A 17358-nucleotide genomic window follows, 5' to 3' on the forward strand; every position below is an offset into this window, starting at 1 on the left:
GCAATATACCTTGAAATGTGTTAAGTTTTGGGGACAAAGTGTTTTAAAGACTATGAAAATGCTACTTTTGTCATTAATATTATTAATAACATAGGAAACAATATTTTTGGCATTGAAGAACAAAGCTCTTGAAAAGTGGTTATAGGCCTTAAAAAACATAAAAACTTTTGTGTTTTTAGGTTACCTTGTATACACTTAAAATAACTCTAAGATTGCTGTAACAGAAAAAGACTGGAAGTCAAATTTATATTACATTTTCATTATTAAAATAAATAAAGATAAATAACCTTCAAAAGTCACTAGGCATTCTACTAAATAACAGATCTATAAAGTGAAATATATTAATCCTTATTAGTTCAATAGCTGAAGTCTGGCTTATTCATAATTTTTATAAGGAGAAAGACTAAAACAAAGCGACATTTCACAACTTTGGTACCTAAAGGTGCAAAACCAAGATTCTGCACTGAAGTTGTATAAAAGATCATATGCACTTCCATGTCTACCAGTCTATGAAATCTATAAAATAAGATTTGTAAAACATTATACTCATCTATTGGTGATTATCATTGTTGTTAACATGTCATTGCCTCTGTCTTTCATGTTCTTTTACATTTCCTATCCCATTTGTTTATAAACATATAAAGTAAGGAATATTAATTTTACTTTTCAAGAAAGATTAAGAGCTATATTTAAATAATTTGCCTATACTTACATAGCAAAATTATAAAATAATTGAGATACAAATGTGAATTATTTTCATAGTTTCACCTTTGTAAATATTAAATGTGATGTGATAGATGATTTGGCCCTGGAATTAGAAAAAATGTAGGTCTGTGCAAATCCTGGTGCTGCATTTGCTGTCTGGGTGCCTTGGATCAACTATGACTGTAGAACTGGATTAATTTCAAGACAGCCTGGTGGGACCTGCAACACTTAAGATACCTGTGGTTAGTTCTGGCCTAACCACAGCAACCTAACCTGTTTATCCTAGTGTGTCACAAAGGATTATTGTTTCTTCAAGTGCCTTCATATAGAAACGTGGAGAAGCAACATTCTAATGATATCTAAAAATACTTTCAGGTTTTTTATGTTTTGTTAGAGGAGTCTTGTAATAGCCTTATTTTTGGAAGTAGGCACAACAAGGCACAGACAGTTCACATAACCTGCTCCTAGGCTGAGGGACTAATCAGCTGGGAATTGGTAGTGGTCTAATTCTCATCTGGAGTCTGAGAGTCTTCATCACCCTGTTGTGCGGCCACCTGAATGACCCCATGTTGACCATCTACAACATCTGACATGAAGGCCAGGAAAAAGATTAATATGAAACCTATGTTTGTGTTTTGCCACCACCAGATAAGTATTAAAAGAAACTGTCTTGCACCAAAGGATAGGTGTCTTAAAGTGCTCGCTGAAGCACCAGCAGGGGGTCCCACACTGGAGGGTCTTAGTTCACCTTTCTCAGTGTTCTAAACTGTTTTAAGGATTTAGTAGTTTTGTATTTCCACCACTGGAGACAAATAACATTATAATTCCAAAGAACAATTGACCTTTAGTGATAATAAGAGTTGTTATTTTTATTCCATAAACAATTTAAAATAAATTAATATCTGAAAGGAAAGGTTAATAAGAGGCTAGTGGTTCAACATGATTAAAATATAACCTCTTTCTAAAATCATTATTCAGAAATAGAATAGAGAAATCAGTATCCACATTCCCTGATAAGATTAAGCCTTGGCCTGTTACAACCCACGCTAACTTAAATATCAACATTATTCCATTTACTAGTGCCATAAAAAAAATTTAACAGCAAAGCTCATATAATGATAGCATAAATCAATGGCAAGTTTAAAGCTCAAATTTTATTTCAATATGTCTTTTCTATACATAAAATAATCCAAACTTCTAATAAAACATAAAATACATGTAATTTGAAATCAACAGTATCTGATTTAACAATACAATAAAATACAAACATTTTATAAACATGAAGTTAAAACAATAGACAAATATTTATTTGAGTAGTTTTTAAAAGTTGTCTTATAATTCCTTATATTCAGAAATATTTGCAAGTAACTGATAAATCAGAAGCATTCACAAGTGTTTTGTACTTACCAGAAAAATACTCAGAAAAATACTGGCTAATTGAATTAAGTACAACTTGTTTTTGTCACTTTCAAGTTCATTGAAATTACAGTTTTGTCTCATCTATCCCATTTGTGGATGAATTTGGTTCTGCCACACATTTTTTTTTCTGTCTCCCACCTCATTTAAAAATATTTTTCTACCAGTCTTAATCTCAGTGACCCACTCCTTCACTTTCTTACATAATTCAATTCATAAAAAAGTTAACAACCCTGGCTAGTGTAGCTCAGTTGATTGTGCATAGGCCTGAAAAAAGAAAATAACAAATATAATTTTATTGTCAATAAATATAGATTTCTTTATATACATATATATGTATATATAAAGATTTAAAGATTGTATTTATTCAGTTTTAGAGTGAAGGGAAGAGAAGGAGAAAGAGAGGGAGAGAAACATCAATGTGTGGTTGCCTCTCGCATGCCCCATACTGGGGACCTGGCCCCCAACCCAGGCATGTGCCCTGAGTGGGAATTGAACTGGTGACCCTTTGGTTCACCATCCACGCTCAATCCACAGAGCTACTCCAGCCAGGGCTGTAAATATATTTTGATTATTTAGGAGAAAATACATTCTCAAATGAAAAGAATTTCTGACATAGGAACTCAAAACCCCAAAAGAAAAAAAAAACACAGAATGTTGCTATTCTTTTTAGGACACATTATCATGTTCTTCGTGGCCAACATCTCCAGGCTTGAGATGGGAAAAGCGATGGTGTGACCTCAGACTGATCCCTCTGCTTCACTGTCGGTTCTCTCAGTATGTGCCTGGGACAGATTTGAGTCGGTGAGTTACTGTTATGACTTTCTGAGTTCTGATTTTCTGTTGATTGAAAAACAGATCTTTTGTCAAACTAACATTGTATGCCTTATGGTTCTTATTTTTAGGATATTCATAATAGTAGGAAGGACTAGACAAAAAAGGGTTTAATACAGTAAAACATTTATTAATCTAGTGGGAAAAAACCCTTACTCTGATTCTAACTTTGTAATGGATTCAGTTTCTTTAATAGATATGGTTTTATTGGATTTTTGTATTTTTTGTGTTCTTTTAATGTTTTATTTTTTAAGGAAATTATATAGTTTACTTAATAGCAAGAAGTCATTCTTATGTAGTTTATAATATTCTCAGATTATTATCTTTAAATAAGTGTAGGAACACTAGTGATATCTTCCTTTGTATTCTTGAAATTTGTTTTTTTCTTTTTAATCTTGGTAAGTTATACTAGGGGGTTGTAAATTTTATTAATTTTTTTTCCAGTGGACTGATTTGGGACTTTGTTGAAAGTCTTCATTGTGTGTACATATTATAAATCATGATTTTCTGCTTCTTACTTGATTGTTTCCATTCCTTAAACTTTTTGGCTTGATTTTTGTCCTTATAGTTGAGTTGGCAGGTCTTGGGGTCCAGAAAGTTTTCTGTAAAAATGATACAGTAAATATTTTAGACCTTGTGGGCTCTAACATCTCTGTCCCAACTACTCATCTCTGCTCTTTTACAATGGAAACTGCAGTACACAGTATATAAATGAATGCACATGGCTCTTTTCCAATGAAACTGTATTTATAAAAACAGATGACAGGCTAGATTTAGCTCATAAGTCACATTTTTGCCAAACCCTCATTTGATTATTAGTTTTTTAGACTTTTTTCTAATCCGTGTAATCAGAGCTGGACATTTCAATCAAAGTATGCTTCTGCTTTTGACAATTTACTACTTTGAGTAAAGTATAGAAACATTAATTTCATTAATAAAGTATAAAACCTATAAATTAATATTTTATAGAAACATTAAAACATTAAGGTCCTTTTATCCTCCCTAATTTGTAAGTATAATTATCTTCATTTCCTATACATACATCAAGCACCCTATCAGGTAATATGATATTTTGTGTTAGTTATCAAAAATAATTTTAAAAACTCATACAAAAAGGGTAATCTGTACAGGGTGGAATACAGGCAAAAGTAGGTTTATAGTTGTGAGTTTGTGAAACACAGAATTTATTCTTATATTAGTATTTATTAATTCCTATATTATTTTCATATGAACAATGTAAACCTACATTCTCTATTAAACCCAATGTTTACCCACACCAAAGTATTTTTTTCCCCTGAAGTTCCAAGCCTTGTTAACATTTTTTTCCATTTAATTTTTTTTTTAGCTATTCTTTAAAGGTGACTTTGCTGAAATCAAATTATTTTAGTTTTTCTTTGTCTGAGAATATATTTATTTTAACTTCATTCCTACGGATACTTTCCCAGGCTATAGAATTTGTGGTGGACAATTCTTTTCTTTCAGGGCCTGAAAATATGGCGTCAGTTCAGTTTCTCTCTTGACTCTGCTCTCTGCTGCCACCTGGGAGGGTGGGCATGGAAGGCTGAATTGCCTTGTTTTGTTTCTTCTGGGTGATAGGAGAAGCTCAGCTCACCACAGAACCCTGCTGAGAACTGAGGGAATGAAGGAAAAGCTGAGGGAAACCAGCCTCACCTCCCATCACCTGATTCCACCTTGCTGGTGACTGGTGGGAGTGGTTGTTCATCTCCCAGTTCAGTCATGATGGTCAGAATTGGAGAGAAGCAGAATACTGATTAGCCACATCTCATACCACCTCCCTCGGTTTAATTGCTGCAAGGTGGGGATGGAGGTTCAGCTCCCCATTGGACCTCACTAACTACCCTAGGAAGGAATTGGGTGCTGCCTGCTTCTTCCAGGTGGGGAATGGAAGGTCAGCAACCTGCTTGGCCCCTTGAACACCATCAGGTGGAATTAGAGGATGGGTGAGAAACCAGCCCCCTGTTCACTTCTGCTATAACATTGGGGGAAAGGGGACATTGTCTCTCTATATAGATATTTGCTGAGATTAGGGAAGGTTACCAAAAAGATTTAATGTTTTTAGCTCACTTATTTCCCAGTTTTTTAACCAGCTTTAGTAAGCTTTCCTTGGAGCACTTTTTGGTCTTGCTTTTGGTGATTCTTGGCAAGAGGCTTCTAGAACATGTTTCTAGGACATATGGGAGGCAATGAGGAAACCCAGGAGATTTACCACCTTGTCTTTTTCAGGTCCTGAGGTCCCTGGAAGTCTGTTTTATCATTGTCTCTTTCAGCGACAAACTATACTTATTGTTGGGTTATGTCCAATGTTCTTTAGCTGTAGTAGGTAACACCTGGGAAAAATGGGGCTACTCCTTCTTGGCCAGAATCAGAAGATCACGAGTATTGATATTCATGTTTTTTAAAGGGACTAAATGGTAATGAAAAAAATACAATAAAAATACAAAAATGTATTTAATGATATTTTCTAATTTGTATTACTTATTTGACCCATGGACTATTTTAAGGTATATTATAAAATATTAAGGTATTTTAGAATTTTCTAATTATCTTTTTTGTTGTTGCTTTCTAGTATAATTTTATGCTGAATGATTTCAATCTTTTTATAATTTTGAGGCTTGGTTTTACCCAGTATATGAGTAATTTTAGCAAATGTGACATATACACTTAAAATGTTTATTTAGTATAGTGTCCTACATATTTCTTTTGTTTTATGTTCTACATATTTCAAGAGGTCAGATTTGTTTACTATGGGTTCTGATCTTCTGTATTATTGATGACGTTTTTGTCTGTTTATTATATTAAATATTAAGAAAGGTTCATTGAAATCTCGCACTGATAGTGACTTTATGTATATTTTTTCAGTTGTATCTATACATGCTATATATACTTAATTTTATCTTATTTGATACTAGCAGATTTGGAATTTTTAAAATTTCATAAAGTATGAACTTTTTATTATAAAATAGTCTGCATCTCTGGAAATGTTTGTGCTTTCAAGTCTACTTTAACAATGGGATAATTACACCAACTATATGTGTTGATTAATATTTACATTGTATATATTTTTATTCATCTTTCAACTCTTCTAAGTCTTTATCTATGAAATATATCTCTTCTGAGCTGTATATATATGCATTTGTCTTTTTCTTTTTGTTTTAAACAAAGGTAACAATCTTAGTTTTTTATTTTGATCATTAAGTCTATTTACTTTTAATGTAATTACTGGAAAGTTTGGGATATTTACCCTTTTACTATTTGTATTCTTTTAAAAACTTTATATTTTGTTTTTTATCATTAAATAGATATATATATTACTTTTTTTATTTAGTTATTTTTCCAGTACAGTTTTTTGTCTGTTTCTCCCATCCAAGCCCACCCCCCTGTCCCTCGCTCCTCCCTCCCCCCTCCCCCAACCCCCCAGCCCTCTCCCTGCGTCCCTCACATTTGTTCCCCCAAATCCCTCCCCCCTTCCCCCTTAAATTCCCTTCTCTCTCCCCTCTGGTCACTGTCCCCTTGTTCTCTATTTCAGGGTCTTTGTTTTTATTCTGCTTGCTTGTTCATTTTGTTGTTTAGCTTCCTGTTAAAGGTGAGATCATATGGTATTTGTCCTTCAATGCCTGGCCTATTTCACTCAGCATAATGCTTTCCAGTTCCATCCATGTTTTTGCAAAGGGTAGTAGCTCCTTCTTTCCCTCTGCTGCATAGAATTCCATTGTGTATATGTACCACAATTTTTTGATCCATTCATTTACTGATGGGCACCTAGGTTGCTTCCAACCCTTGGCTATTGTAAATTGTGCTGCTATGAACATTGTGGTGCATAGGTTCTTTGAAATTGATGTTTTAGGGTTCTTAGGATATAATCCTAGCAGTGGAATTGCTGGGTCAAAAGGCAGGACGATTTTTATTTTTCTGAGAAAATTCCATACTGTTTTCCATAATGGCTGTACCAGTCTACAATCCCACCAACAGTGAACTAAGGACCCCTTTTCTCCACAACCTCTCCAACATTTGTTGTTTGTTGCTTTATTTATGATAGCCATCCTGACTGGTGTAAAGTGGTATCTCATAAATATTTTATTTTGAGTTAATTGTATATTTCTCATGCAATTTTAAAAGTATAAGAGATTCCATTTTCCAGTTACCTATTTTCTAAAATGGTAACATCTTGCAGAATTGTAGTACAATACCACGTTTTAGAGATTAACATTGGTAAAATTCACTACTCATTCAGCTTTCATGTATGATTATGTTTAGTTCCCTAGCATTTTATTACATGGGCATGTCCCTGTATTCACCAACACAGTCAATGTGTAGAATACTTTCTTCACTGCAGGAATCCCCCAATTGCCCTGCAACCATCCAGCATCACTCTTCCCCCACCATGTCTGTAATCTCTTACAACCACTAATCCATTCTTCATCTCTATTATTTTATCACTGAAAGAACATTTGTTAATAGAATCTTATATTATGTTTTAATTATTGCTTAAATATTATACTATATGTCTTAGTCCATTTGGGCTTCAATACAAAAATACCACGAAATGGGTGGCTTATAAAGAGCAGGAATTTATTTCTCACAGTTCTGAATGCTAGAAGTCCAAGATCAAGACACCGTCATGGTTGTGTTCTCTGATGAAGGCTCTTTTCCTGGTTCAGAGCTGGTGCCTTCTCTCTGTGTCCTCACTTGGTGCTAGAAGCTAGGAATCTCTCTGGAGACCCTTTGATAAGGCACTAATTTCATTCATGAGGATTCCAGGCTTATAGTTTAAGCATCTATCATATCCTACCTATTAATATAATCACATTAAGAAATTAAGGGTTTTTCAGATGAATTGGGAATGGGGGAGGACACCAACATTCAGATCATAACACTATATGTACACGATTTATTAGAATTTTAAAAATTTATTAATTTTTTCAGAAAAATACTAGAAACCTAGAACACTAATTCCTTTATTTCATCCCTTTAATTGGGTATATTTTTGAAATAATTTAAATTATACATATGGTTTAAACTCCTCAATTATTAGTTATATTATCTTTACCTAACTTTGTATACAAATATATATCCTAAATTTAATTCTTCCGTTTCCTATTTTTAGAGGTTCTATTTTTTTCTTTTTAAATTGTTGTTCAATTACAGTTGTCACACCATTTTCCCTGTTGCTCTCCCTTGCCTTTTCCATGTTAAGAAACTCTCTTAAAATTTCTGTTAATGCTAATTTTTAAAAATGTATACATTTGTATTGTTTTCTTTTTTCTTTTTTTAGGATTTTATTTATTTATTTTTAGAGAGTGGGGAAGGGAGAGAAAGAGGGAAAGAGAACTATCAATGTATGGTTGCCTCTCACATGGCCCCAACTGGGGACCTGGCCCGCTGCCCAGGCATGTCTCCTGACTGGGAATCAAACCCATGATCCTTTGGTTCACAGGCTGGCAATCAATCCACTTATCCACACAGCCAGGGCTCTTTTCCTTTTTAAACATTTTATACAGATTTGTGATGTAGAAGTGTTTATCTAAAACAATTTATATATTTTATTTATTTATTTTTAGAGAGAGGGGAAGGGAAGGAGAAAGAGTGGGAGAGAAACATCAATGTGTGGTTGCCTCTTATGTGTCCCCTACTGGAGACCTGGCCTGCAACCCAGGCATGTGCTCTGAATGGGAATCAAACCAGTGACCCTTTGCTTCACAGGCCCATGCTCAATGCACTGAGCTACACCAGCCAAAACAATTTAAAACAATTTAAAAGAAAAAAGATATTGTTTGGGCGAGTCCAGATGACTACTCACATTTTTAATTTTTATGACAGCTTAACACATCAACAGCTTTTAGCAATTGAATTAATTACACACAATAAATATTACAGTAATAAACTGTTATAAACATAGCACTAGAGTGGATAGCACAGCAATTTAGATTCAAGAACAAATTTATTGTTCAGTCATTCACCCAATAAAAGTTGATTTAATGCCAGTAATTGGGAGCCATTATGTTTTATTCCTTCAGTAAAGATGCTCATAGGCAGTGGAAGAAGCAAAGATTAAAATAAATAGAGGGATAAATAAATATCCTATGATGACAAATGTAGAAGATTATTTAGATTAGTTAGAAAACTAGGATATGGTTTGTTGGCTGGTTTTGCCAAGGTCCATAATTTTAATTTCAATAATGTAATACATCTCATATTTAATTGCTACAAAATTTTGTTGCCATCCTATACTCTTGCACAGATGAATTAAAACATCACAGTATTTTATCAGTAATGAGACAGTTTTGTACATTTTATGGTAATGGTCCGGGATTCATAAGTATATGCCTAATTTTAATTCTGAAGTTTCAGAACATTGCAGAACATTGCAGTGTCAGGGAATTAGAATGGGAATAGAGGTTTATAAACTTTGGCTGATCTTTTAATCCTTGAGCTTTATTTTCAATATATGAAAAATAAGTATAACAAGTATAAGTATATGTATAATAATATATGTCTAATATATAAATAATATATTTGAATTTTGGGAACAGTATTTATCTCTGCACTTTCAGTGCTTAATATGCTTTATGGTTCAGAAGTGTTTGTATATTATGAGATATAATCAGGAAGAATTCTGTCTCTCAATTTACTTTATGAGTAGCAAGATCATGAATTGCATGTTTATTAAAAGCTATGAAAATAGTTGTGAAATTAACTAATTTGTACTATTACCTTTAAAAAATTTTAAGTAACAGCAGACTTTCTAGTGTCCTTCAAGGAGCTCATAGCCTTTTCCTCCTGAGGTGAGGACATTTGAGATGTTGCCATATTGGCCATTTTGGATAAAATTTAGTCCCTGAACAGAAAGTGAGGAGTGTAGTTGTGAGAACTGTCCTTTCAACAATCAATGTATCTTATCAAATAAGCTTCTAATAATAAAGCCAAATATAAATTGGGCTCATAGTAAATATTCAATTCATGGTTGCTGGTTGAAAGATGGAAGATTTAGGAATATGTACTAGGGGATCTGAAGAGAAAAGAAAACCAGTGAGTATGAGGAAGAAAAGAACTAAGTATGATACTACAATATCAAAAATAATATTACAAACAGGGCTGTAAAGAGAATAAATGGTTGACCATACTGCTAATATAAAATATACCAAAAAGACTGAGAAACAGTCTTAATTTGGTGGTGATTTGGGGTAGAATAATTTTTGGAGCTAATTGGATTGAAAAACAGTTTGTTATAAGAAGAATACTGACAGTAAAGAAAAAACAATATGTAAGAATATTGTATTTATAATGTGGTGAGGGGGGAGGAGAAGGATATAATTTTCAAAGCATGTCATGGACACGGTTACTGATTAAGGGGAAGGACTCAATAGCAAAGATAGAGCCAGCATTCCTGTGTTGGTAAGCGACTGCCCTTGCCATTCCATTGCCTGTATTTATGTGTGGTTCTACCTATTTTTAATTTAATTATTGTTCAAGTACAGTTTTCTGTCTTTTACTCCCATCTCAGCCCACCACCCTGTGCTCCCCACCTCCCTCCCACCCACCCCCGCCTTAGTTTTTGTCCATGTGTCCTTTATACTAGTTTCTGTGAATCCTTCCCCTTTCCCCTGAAATTCTCTCCCCTCTCCACTTTGGTCCCTGTCAGCCTGTTCTGTATTTTTGTGTCTTTGGTTATATTTTGCTTGCTTGTTTGTTTTGTTGTTTAGATTCCTGTTAAAGGTGAGATAATATGGTATTTGTCTTTCACTGCCTGGCTTTTTTCACTCAGCATAATGCTTTCCAGTTCCATCCATGCTGTTGCAAAGGGTAGTAGCTCCTTCTTTCTTTCTGCTGCATGGAATTCCATTGTGCAAATTTATCATAGTTTTCGGATCCATTCATTTACTGATGGGCACTTAGGTTGCTTCCAGCACCTGGCTACTGTAAAATGTGCTGCTGTGAACATTGGGGTGCATAGGTTCTTCTGGATTGGTGTTTCGGGGTTTTACATATTTTGATCCAGAATGTGATTGACTTTTTTCATGTTCACAGACTAACAGGTCCACACACACACACACAAAAGGAGTGTTCTATACAAACTAAAAACATTCAATGATTTTTAAAACATTCAACTGAATAAAAATTAAGATCCTACTTGATTTAGCTATTCCATGAGCTATGTAAGTGTTCCTTTGTCAACATCTTTATATGCCATATCACCTGTTCTTAATACAACTGTACTGTGCTGCTAAGTAAGAAAGTTCCATAACCCCCTTAAAATATAGAATTCTCTCTATAAAAGCTCAAAAGTCCTATGGACAGCTCTAGGTCAGTTATCATACGTTTTTCAAACTGGAGAATATTATGTTGTCAAAGATTTCCTACTGGTTTCATTTCTCAAGTTTGTAACATACTTATTCAAGGACATAAGATTATCGGTTACATTTTAGAATTTTTCATAACCAGAGAAGAATAGAATACCAGGCAACATGAGTATCTCTGGAATTTTTTTAATCTGTAAGGAATAACCTTTAAAACAGCATACCCAGTATATTTTAAGGTCATAGGAAAGATTTTCTAATTGATAAGATGAGAGGATATGTATTTCAGAAACCCATAAATTATGACAAAAACAGAATAAAGACACACAATATAGTGTGTCTACTAGCTGGAGACTAGACATTTAAGAGTTAAAAAGTAAAGCTATCCTCTCAGAATGATGAAGAGATGGAATGATTCAGGAATATAGGAAAGATAGATAAACTATGGAAGATATGTTATAAGAAATAGGATTTTTCAATCAGAAAGAGATAAGTAAAATGACTGAGAGGTGGGAACAAGAATTTGCAATGCAGATCACTGTGAGGATAGAAAGATAATAGTTTACTTATGAACTAAAAACCTGATTCCCAGAGACAAACTGTATTGGAACAGCTTTAAAACAAATTGTTCTTTTGCCAGGGAATTCTGGCACATTAAGAAGAAAAGGCTATAAATTGAAGTTATTGAGGGCTAGACATCAGTAAACTGGGAACAGCTGGAGGTCAAAATGACAGGATAATCTAGGGTGGAGAATAAAACCTGCTAATTGGTACAGATGAACAGAGAGCACAGTCCAGGGAGAAGTCAGGTGTATCCTGAATAAGTTTATGAACCAGACATTTGGAAAAGGGAAAAAAGAAAGATGAAAAAGTATAAAGGACACATGGAAAACAGCTAAGGGGGGTGGAAATGGGAGGGAGGTGGGGAGCATGGGGGGTGGGCTGGGATGGGAGTAAAAGACAGAAAACTGTACTTGAAAAATAATTAAATAAAAAAATAATTGGGTAGATGTGAAAAGAAAAAGCGTATAGTCAAACAACAAAAATGTCAGAATTCAAGTCTGACAGTGGAACTGTCTGAAATGAAGACTTGATCTCAGGTTAGCAAAAACAGGAGATTGTTAAAATAAAATGGGGATGATACTTTTACATTTACAAGTTAAAACTCAGAGCACTAACACTGTACTAGGACTATGAGCAATGAAAATTAACATGCATGGCACCTCTTCATCCACCTTACAGCCTAGTAGGAAAGAACTGTATGTAGCAGACACACAAACAGGTTAATAACCCTTTACTTGTAAAGGACAAGTACAAGTACTAAATGAACTAGGAAATATGGAATTACAAAGATGGTAGAGATTCATATCAAATACATGGGTTATAAAAAATAACATGGAACAGGTGGCACCTGAGTTATTTTTTACATTTTAATTGGATTTTGACAGATTGAAATAATAAAACAAGCATTTTAATAGATTGTAAGGTTTTAAGAAGCCCCATTTATAAGTTTTAAAATACAGTGTAATACAATACAATACAACTGGTGAATACAATACAATATTCACCAAGATAGACCAAATTCTGAGCCATAATACACACTGAAAATATTTAAAATGATAGAAAACATACAGTGTCTGATCTCAGAATGCAATGGGACTAAAGTAGAAAGTAATAACAGAAAGACAACAAGAAAAACCCAAGCCCTGGCTGGTGTGACTCAGTGGATTGAGCACCAGACTGTGAAGCAAAGGGTCACTAATTTGATTCCCAGTCAAGGCACATGCCTGGGTTGTGGGCCAGGTCCCCAGTATGGGGCATGTCAGAGGCAACCACACACTGATGTTTCTTTCCCTCTTTGTCCCTTCTTTCCCCTCACTCTAAAAATAAATAAATAAAATATTTAAATAAAAAGCCAAAAATACATAGGTATTAAGCAATACCCTTTTAAATAACACGTCTGAAAGAAGAAATCTTAAGCAAAATTTAATAATATTTTGAAATAAATGAAAATTAAAACACAACTTACCGAAAGTTTGAGGTGCAGTAAGAGCATTGCTTAAAGGGAAATTTATAGACATAATTGCATATAAGCAAAAAGAGACATAAAATCAATAACCTGAGTTTCTATCATATCAAACTAGAAAAAGGCAAATTAAAGGAATGAGAATTAGAGCAGAAATTAATGAAGTTGAAAACAGGGAAATAATAGAGAAAATCAAGAAAACCAAAAGCTGGTTTTTGTAAAAAACAATACAATTGACAAAGCCTCTAGATGAGTTAAAAAAAAGAGAAAAAAATGAATCTATAACATCAGATAAATAAGATACATTGTTACACAACTTATGGGCATTAAAAAGATAATACAGGAATGTTATGAACAACACTTTATCCACATTTGATTGCTTAGATGAAATCAACCAATTCCTTGAATGGCAAAGTTTGATAAAACTCACCCAAGAAGAAATAGATGAGCTGAATTGGCCTATATATATTATAGAAGCTGAATCAAAAACTAATAAGCTTCTGAAACAGAAAGTCACATCCAGTGAGAATGATGACAAAACATTAAGAATTATAACAATTCTCTATGATCTCTTTCACTGGACAGAAGAGAGAGTAATACTTTCTAACTCCTTCTTTGAAATCAGTATTAACATAATACCAACACCAGACAGAAACATTACCAGGAAGAAGAAAAACAACAAGAAATACAGACTAATATCTTTCATTAACATAGATACAAAAATTCTCAACAAAATATCAGCTATTTGAATCCAACAATATACAAAAGATTTATATTCCACAGCCAATTACGATTTTTCCTAGCTATAAACATCTAGTTTGCATAAAAAATAATTGATGTTAACCATAAAATCAACAGCCCAAAAAAGGTAAATCACATGATTATAAAAATATATTCAGAAAAAAGCATTTCAAAAATTATACCATTTATTCATGATAAAAAGACTCAATAAATTAGGAATTTATTGAGAAGAAAACTTTCTCAACTTGATAAAAAGTATCTACAAAAAAACTACAGCTAATGTTATACTCAAGGTGAGAAACAAGAAAGTTTCTCACTAAAATTAAGAGTAAGGTAAGAACATCTCCTCTCCCTACTCCTTTTTAACATCATACTAGAGGTCCTAGTTAATAAAAGGTAAACACATTGGGCCCTGGCCAAGTAATTCCATTGGTTAGAGAGTTGTTCTGATATGTCAAGGTTGGGGCATGTGAAAAATCAATCAAAGTATGCATAAATAAGTGAAATAACAAACTAACGTCTCTCTATCTCTCAAATAAATAAATTATTTTTAAATGGTATACAGATTGGGAAAAGATATCAAACTGTCTCTTTTTTTGCAGGTGATATTATCATATATATAGAAAATATTTTAAAATTAACAAAAGAAATATACTGGAACTAGTAATAAATTATAGCAAGTTTGTAGGATACAAGATTAATATACAAAAGCCAATGATTTTTCTCAATACCATTAATGTACAAGTGAAATTTGAATTTAAAAACACAATTCTATTCGCATTAGCACCAGGTACATGAAATACTTAAGTATAATTCATGCATGCAAAATCTGTATGATTAAGTGTAAAAAAACTCTGATGAACAAAATCAGACAGTTAAATGGAGTGATATTCAATGTTCATAGCTAGGAAGACTCAACATATTCAAGATGCCAGTTCTTTCTAACATTTCCTATGGATCCAGTGCAATCTCTCAAAATCCCAGTAAGTTATTTTTTGATTCTGTGGATAGGCAAAAGACCCAGAACTGCCATCACAATACTGAGGAAGCAACAATCTGGAGGGATAATAGTACCTGACTTTAAGGCTTAATATAAAGCTACAGTAATCAAGACATTGTAGTATTGAAAAATAATAAAGAAATAGATCAATGGAACAGAATAGATGGCCCAGCCTAGAGTCACATAAATATAATCATCTGATCTTTGACAAAGCAACAAAAGCAATAAAATGGGGAAAAATCATTTTTAAAAAATGGTGCTAGAGCAACTGGACATCCATGTGCAAAAAAAAATGAATTTGGATACAGATCTTTCACTGTTCATGAAAATTAACTCAAATTGTATTAAAGACATACTATAAAACATAGAACTCTAAAACTCCTAGAAGATAACATAGGAGATAACCTCTAAGACCTTAGGTAGGGTGATGATTTTTTAAATAGAACAACAAAGGCATAATCTATGAAAGAGATCATTAATATGCGGGACTTCATTAAAATTAAATACTTTTGTTCTGCCAAAGACAATGTCAGGAAAATGAGATGACAAACCATATTTGGGAAGAAAATAAAGAAAATATTTGCAGAAGACATATCTGACAAAGTACTGTTCTCCAAAATATTCAAAGAGCTCTTAAAACTAAACAATGGAAAAAAAACTACCAAAGAATGTCTAAAAACCTTTATAGAAACCTCCTCAAACAAGATGTAGTGATGGCAAATAAACATGTCATCAGGGTAATTCAAATTAAAACTAGTTTTCAAGAACATCTATAAAGGACACATGGACAAAACCAAAGGGAGGTAGGATCAAGGTTGGGAAGTGGGGATGGCTGGGGGGGGGTGGCGATGGAGACAACTGTTCTTGGACAACAATAAAAAAATGTGAAAGAAAAAGGAAAAAAATATAAGATACTGTGATGCCTCTGTTTGAATGGTAACAATCCAGAACACTGACATCAAATGCTAGTGAGGATGTGGAGCACCAGGAACTCTTGTTTATAGCTGGTGGGAATGCAAAATGGTATAGTACCTTAGATGACGTTCAGTGTGCTCTTACAAAACAAAAAATACTCTTGCCATATAATAACAGCAATCCTACTTCTTGGTATTTAACCAAAAAAATTAAAACTATGTTTACACAAAAACTTGCATGAAGATATTTATAGCACCTATATTCACAATGGCCAAGACTTGAAAGCAAGATATCTTTCAGTAGGTGAATGAATAAATAAAATATGGTACATCCAGGAAATGCTAAAAGAGAATAACTACCAAGCCATGAAAATGACAGGAACCATAAATACCTGTTACTAAATTTTTAAAAAGCTATTTTGAAAAGACTATACACTGTATGATTCCAACTATATGACACTCTAGAAAAGGCAAAACTATGGAGACAATAAAAGATCAGTAACTGCCAGAGTGGAAATGGTAGGGTGTTGGTATTTATAAATAGGCTGAGCAGAGAGGACTTTTAGGCAGTATAAATATTCTGTATGATATAGTGATGGACATATGTTGTTACACACTTGTCCAAACCCATAGAATCTACAACACCAACAGGGAACCCTAAGGTAAAGTCTCCGCTTTGGGTGATAATGATGTGTCAATGTAGGTTCATCAAATGTAGCAAATGTACCACTCTGGTAGAGGGTGTTGATAATGAAAGAGACTTTGCATGTAGTCTGAGGGCAAGAGATATATAGGAAATCTCTGTATCTTCTTAATGTTGTTGTGAACTAAAAAATTATTTTAAATAGTATTAACATATGTGAGGTATGCGGGACAAGTGTTACCATCTTAATTTTATATACAAATAAATTGGAGGTCAGAGAGCTACATAACATTGTTACCTGTAATAACCTTAAAGATAATACATTAAGTGGCATAACAAAACATTTTAGACAAAGGAAATACTGGGGTTGGGAGAGAGGTGCATGTGGGGGATGATGAGTTTTAGGGTTTTTAATCATGACACAGTTTGGTGAATTTAACCTTCGAAAATAGGAAACAAAGTTGTTTGAAAGAACTCATGCACCTCACCAGACAGTTTAGGTTTGAAACCTGAATAATAAAAGATAAAACGAGGGAGTCAATGAAGATAGCATATATAGGGCAGAAACAATTCTGAACTTGCTGTATGGGAATGGAGCTCATTCAGAAATAAATTGTTGAAATCACTAACCGGATCACTACTTTTTGCATTTCTTTTCATTCAAAAACTTCTCAAATAACCAAATAAAGTAAATATTATATTTTCAATACTTTTTGAGTAACTACCCTTTCCTATGTAGACAGAAAGTGGTCTATGTAGACTAC

General features: G+C 33.5%; 1 protein-coding gene across 1 annotated transcript in view; it reads left to right on the top strand.

Moving 5' to 3' along the window:
* The window catches only part of SNTG1 (syntrophin gamma 1), a 364140-nt gene that overhangs the window by 123146 nt on the left and 223636 nt on the right, over window positions 1–17358 (top strand). The window contains exon 9 of the mRNA XM_053661064.1: window positions 2795–2925. Coding sequence (XP_053517039.1) covers window positions 2795–2925 — 131 coding nt within the window. The remainder of the gene's footprint in view (window positions 1–2794; window positions 2926–17358) is intronic.

Source organism: Artibeus jamaicensis, unplaced genomic scaffold, assembly GCF_021234435.1.
Source record: "Artibeus jamaicensis isolate MK-2021 breed Jamaican fruit bat unplaced genomic scaffold, CSHL_Jam_final scaffold_916, whole genome shotgun sequence".
NCBI lineage: Eukaryota > Metazoa > Chordata > Mammalia > Chiroptera > Phyllostomidae > Artibeus > Artibeus jamaicensis.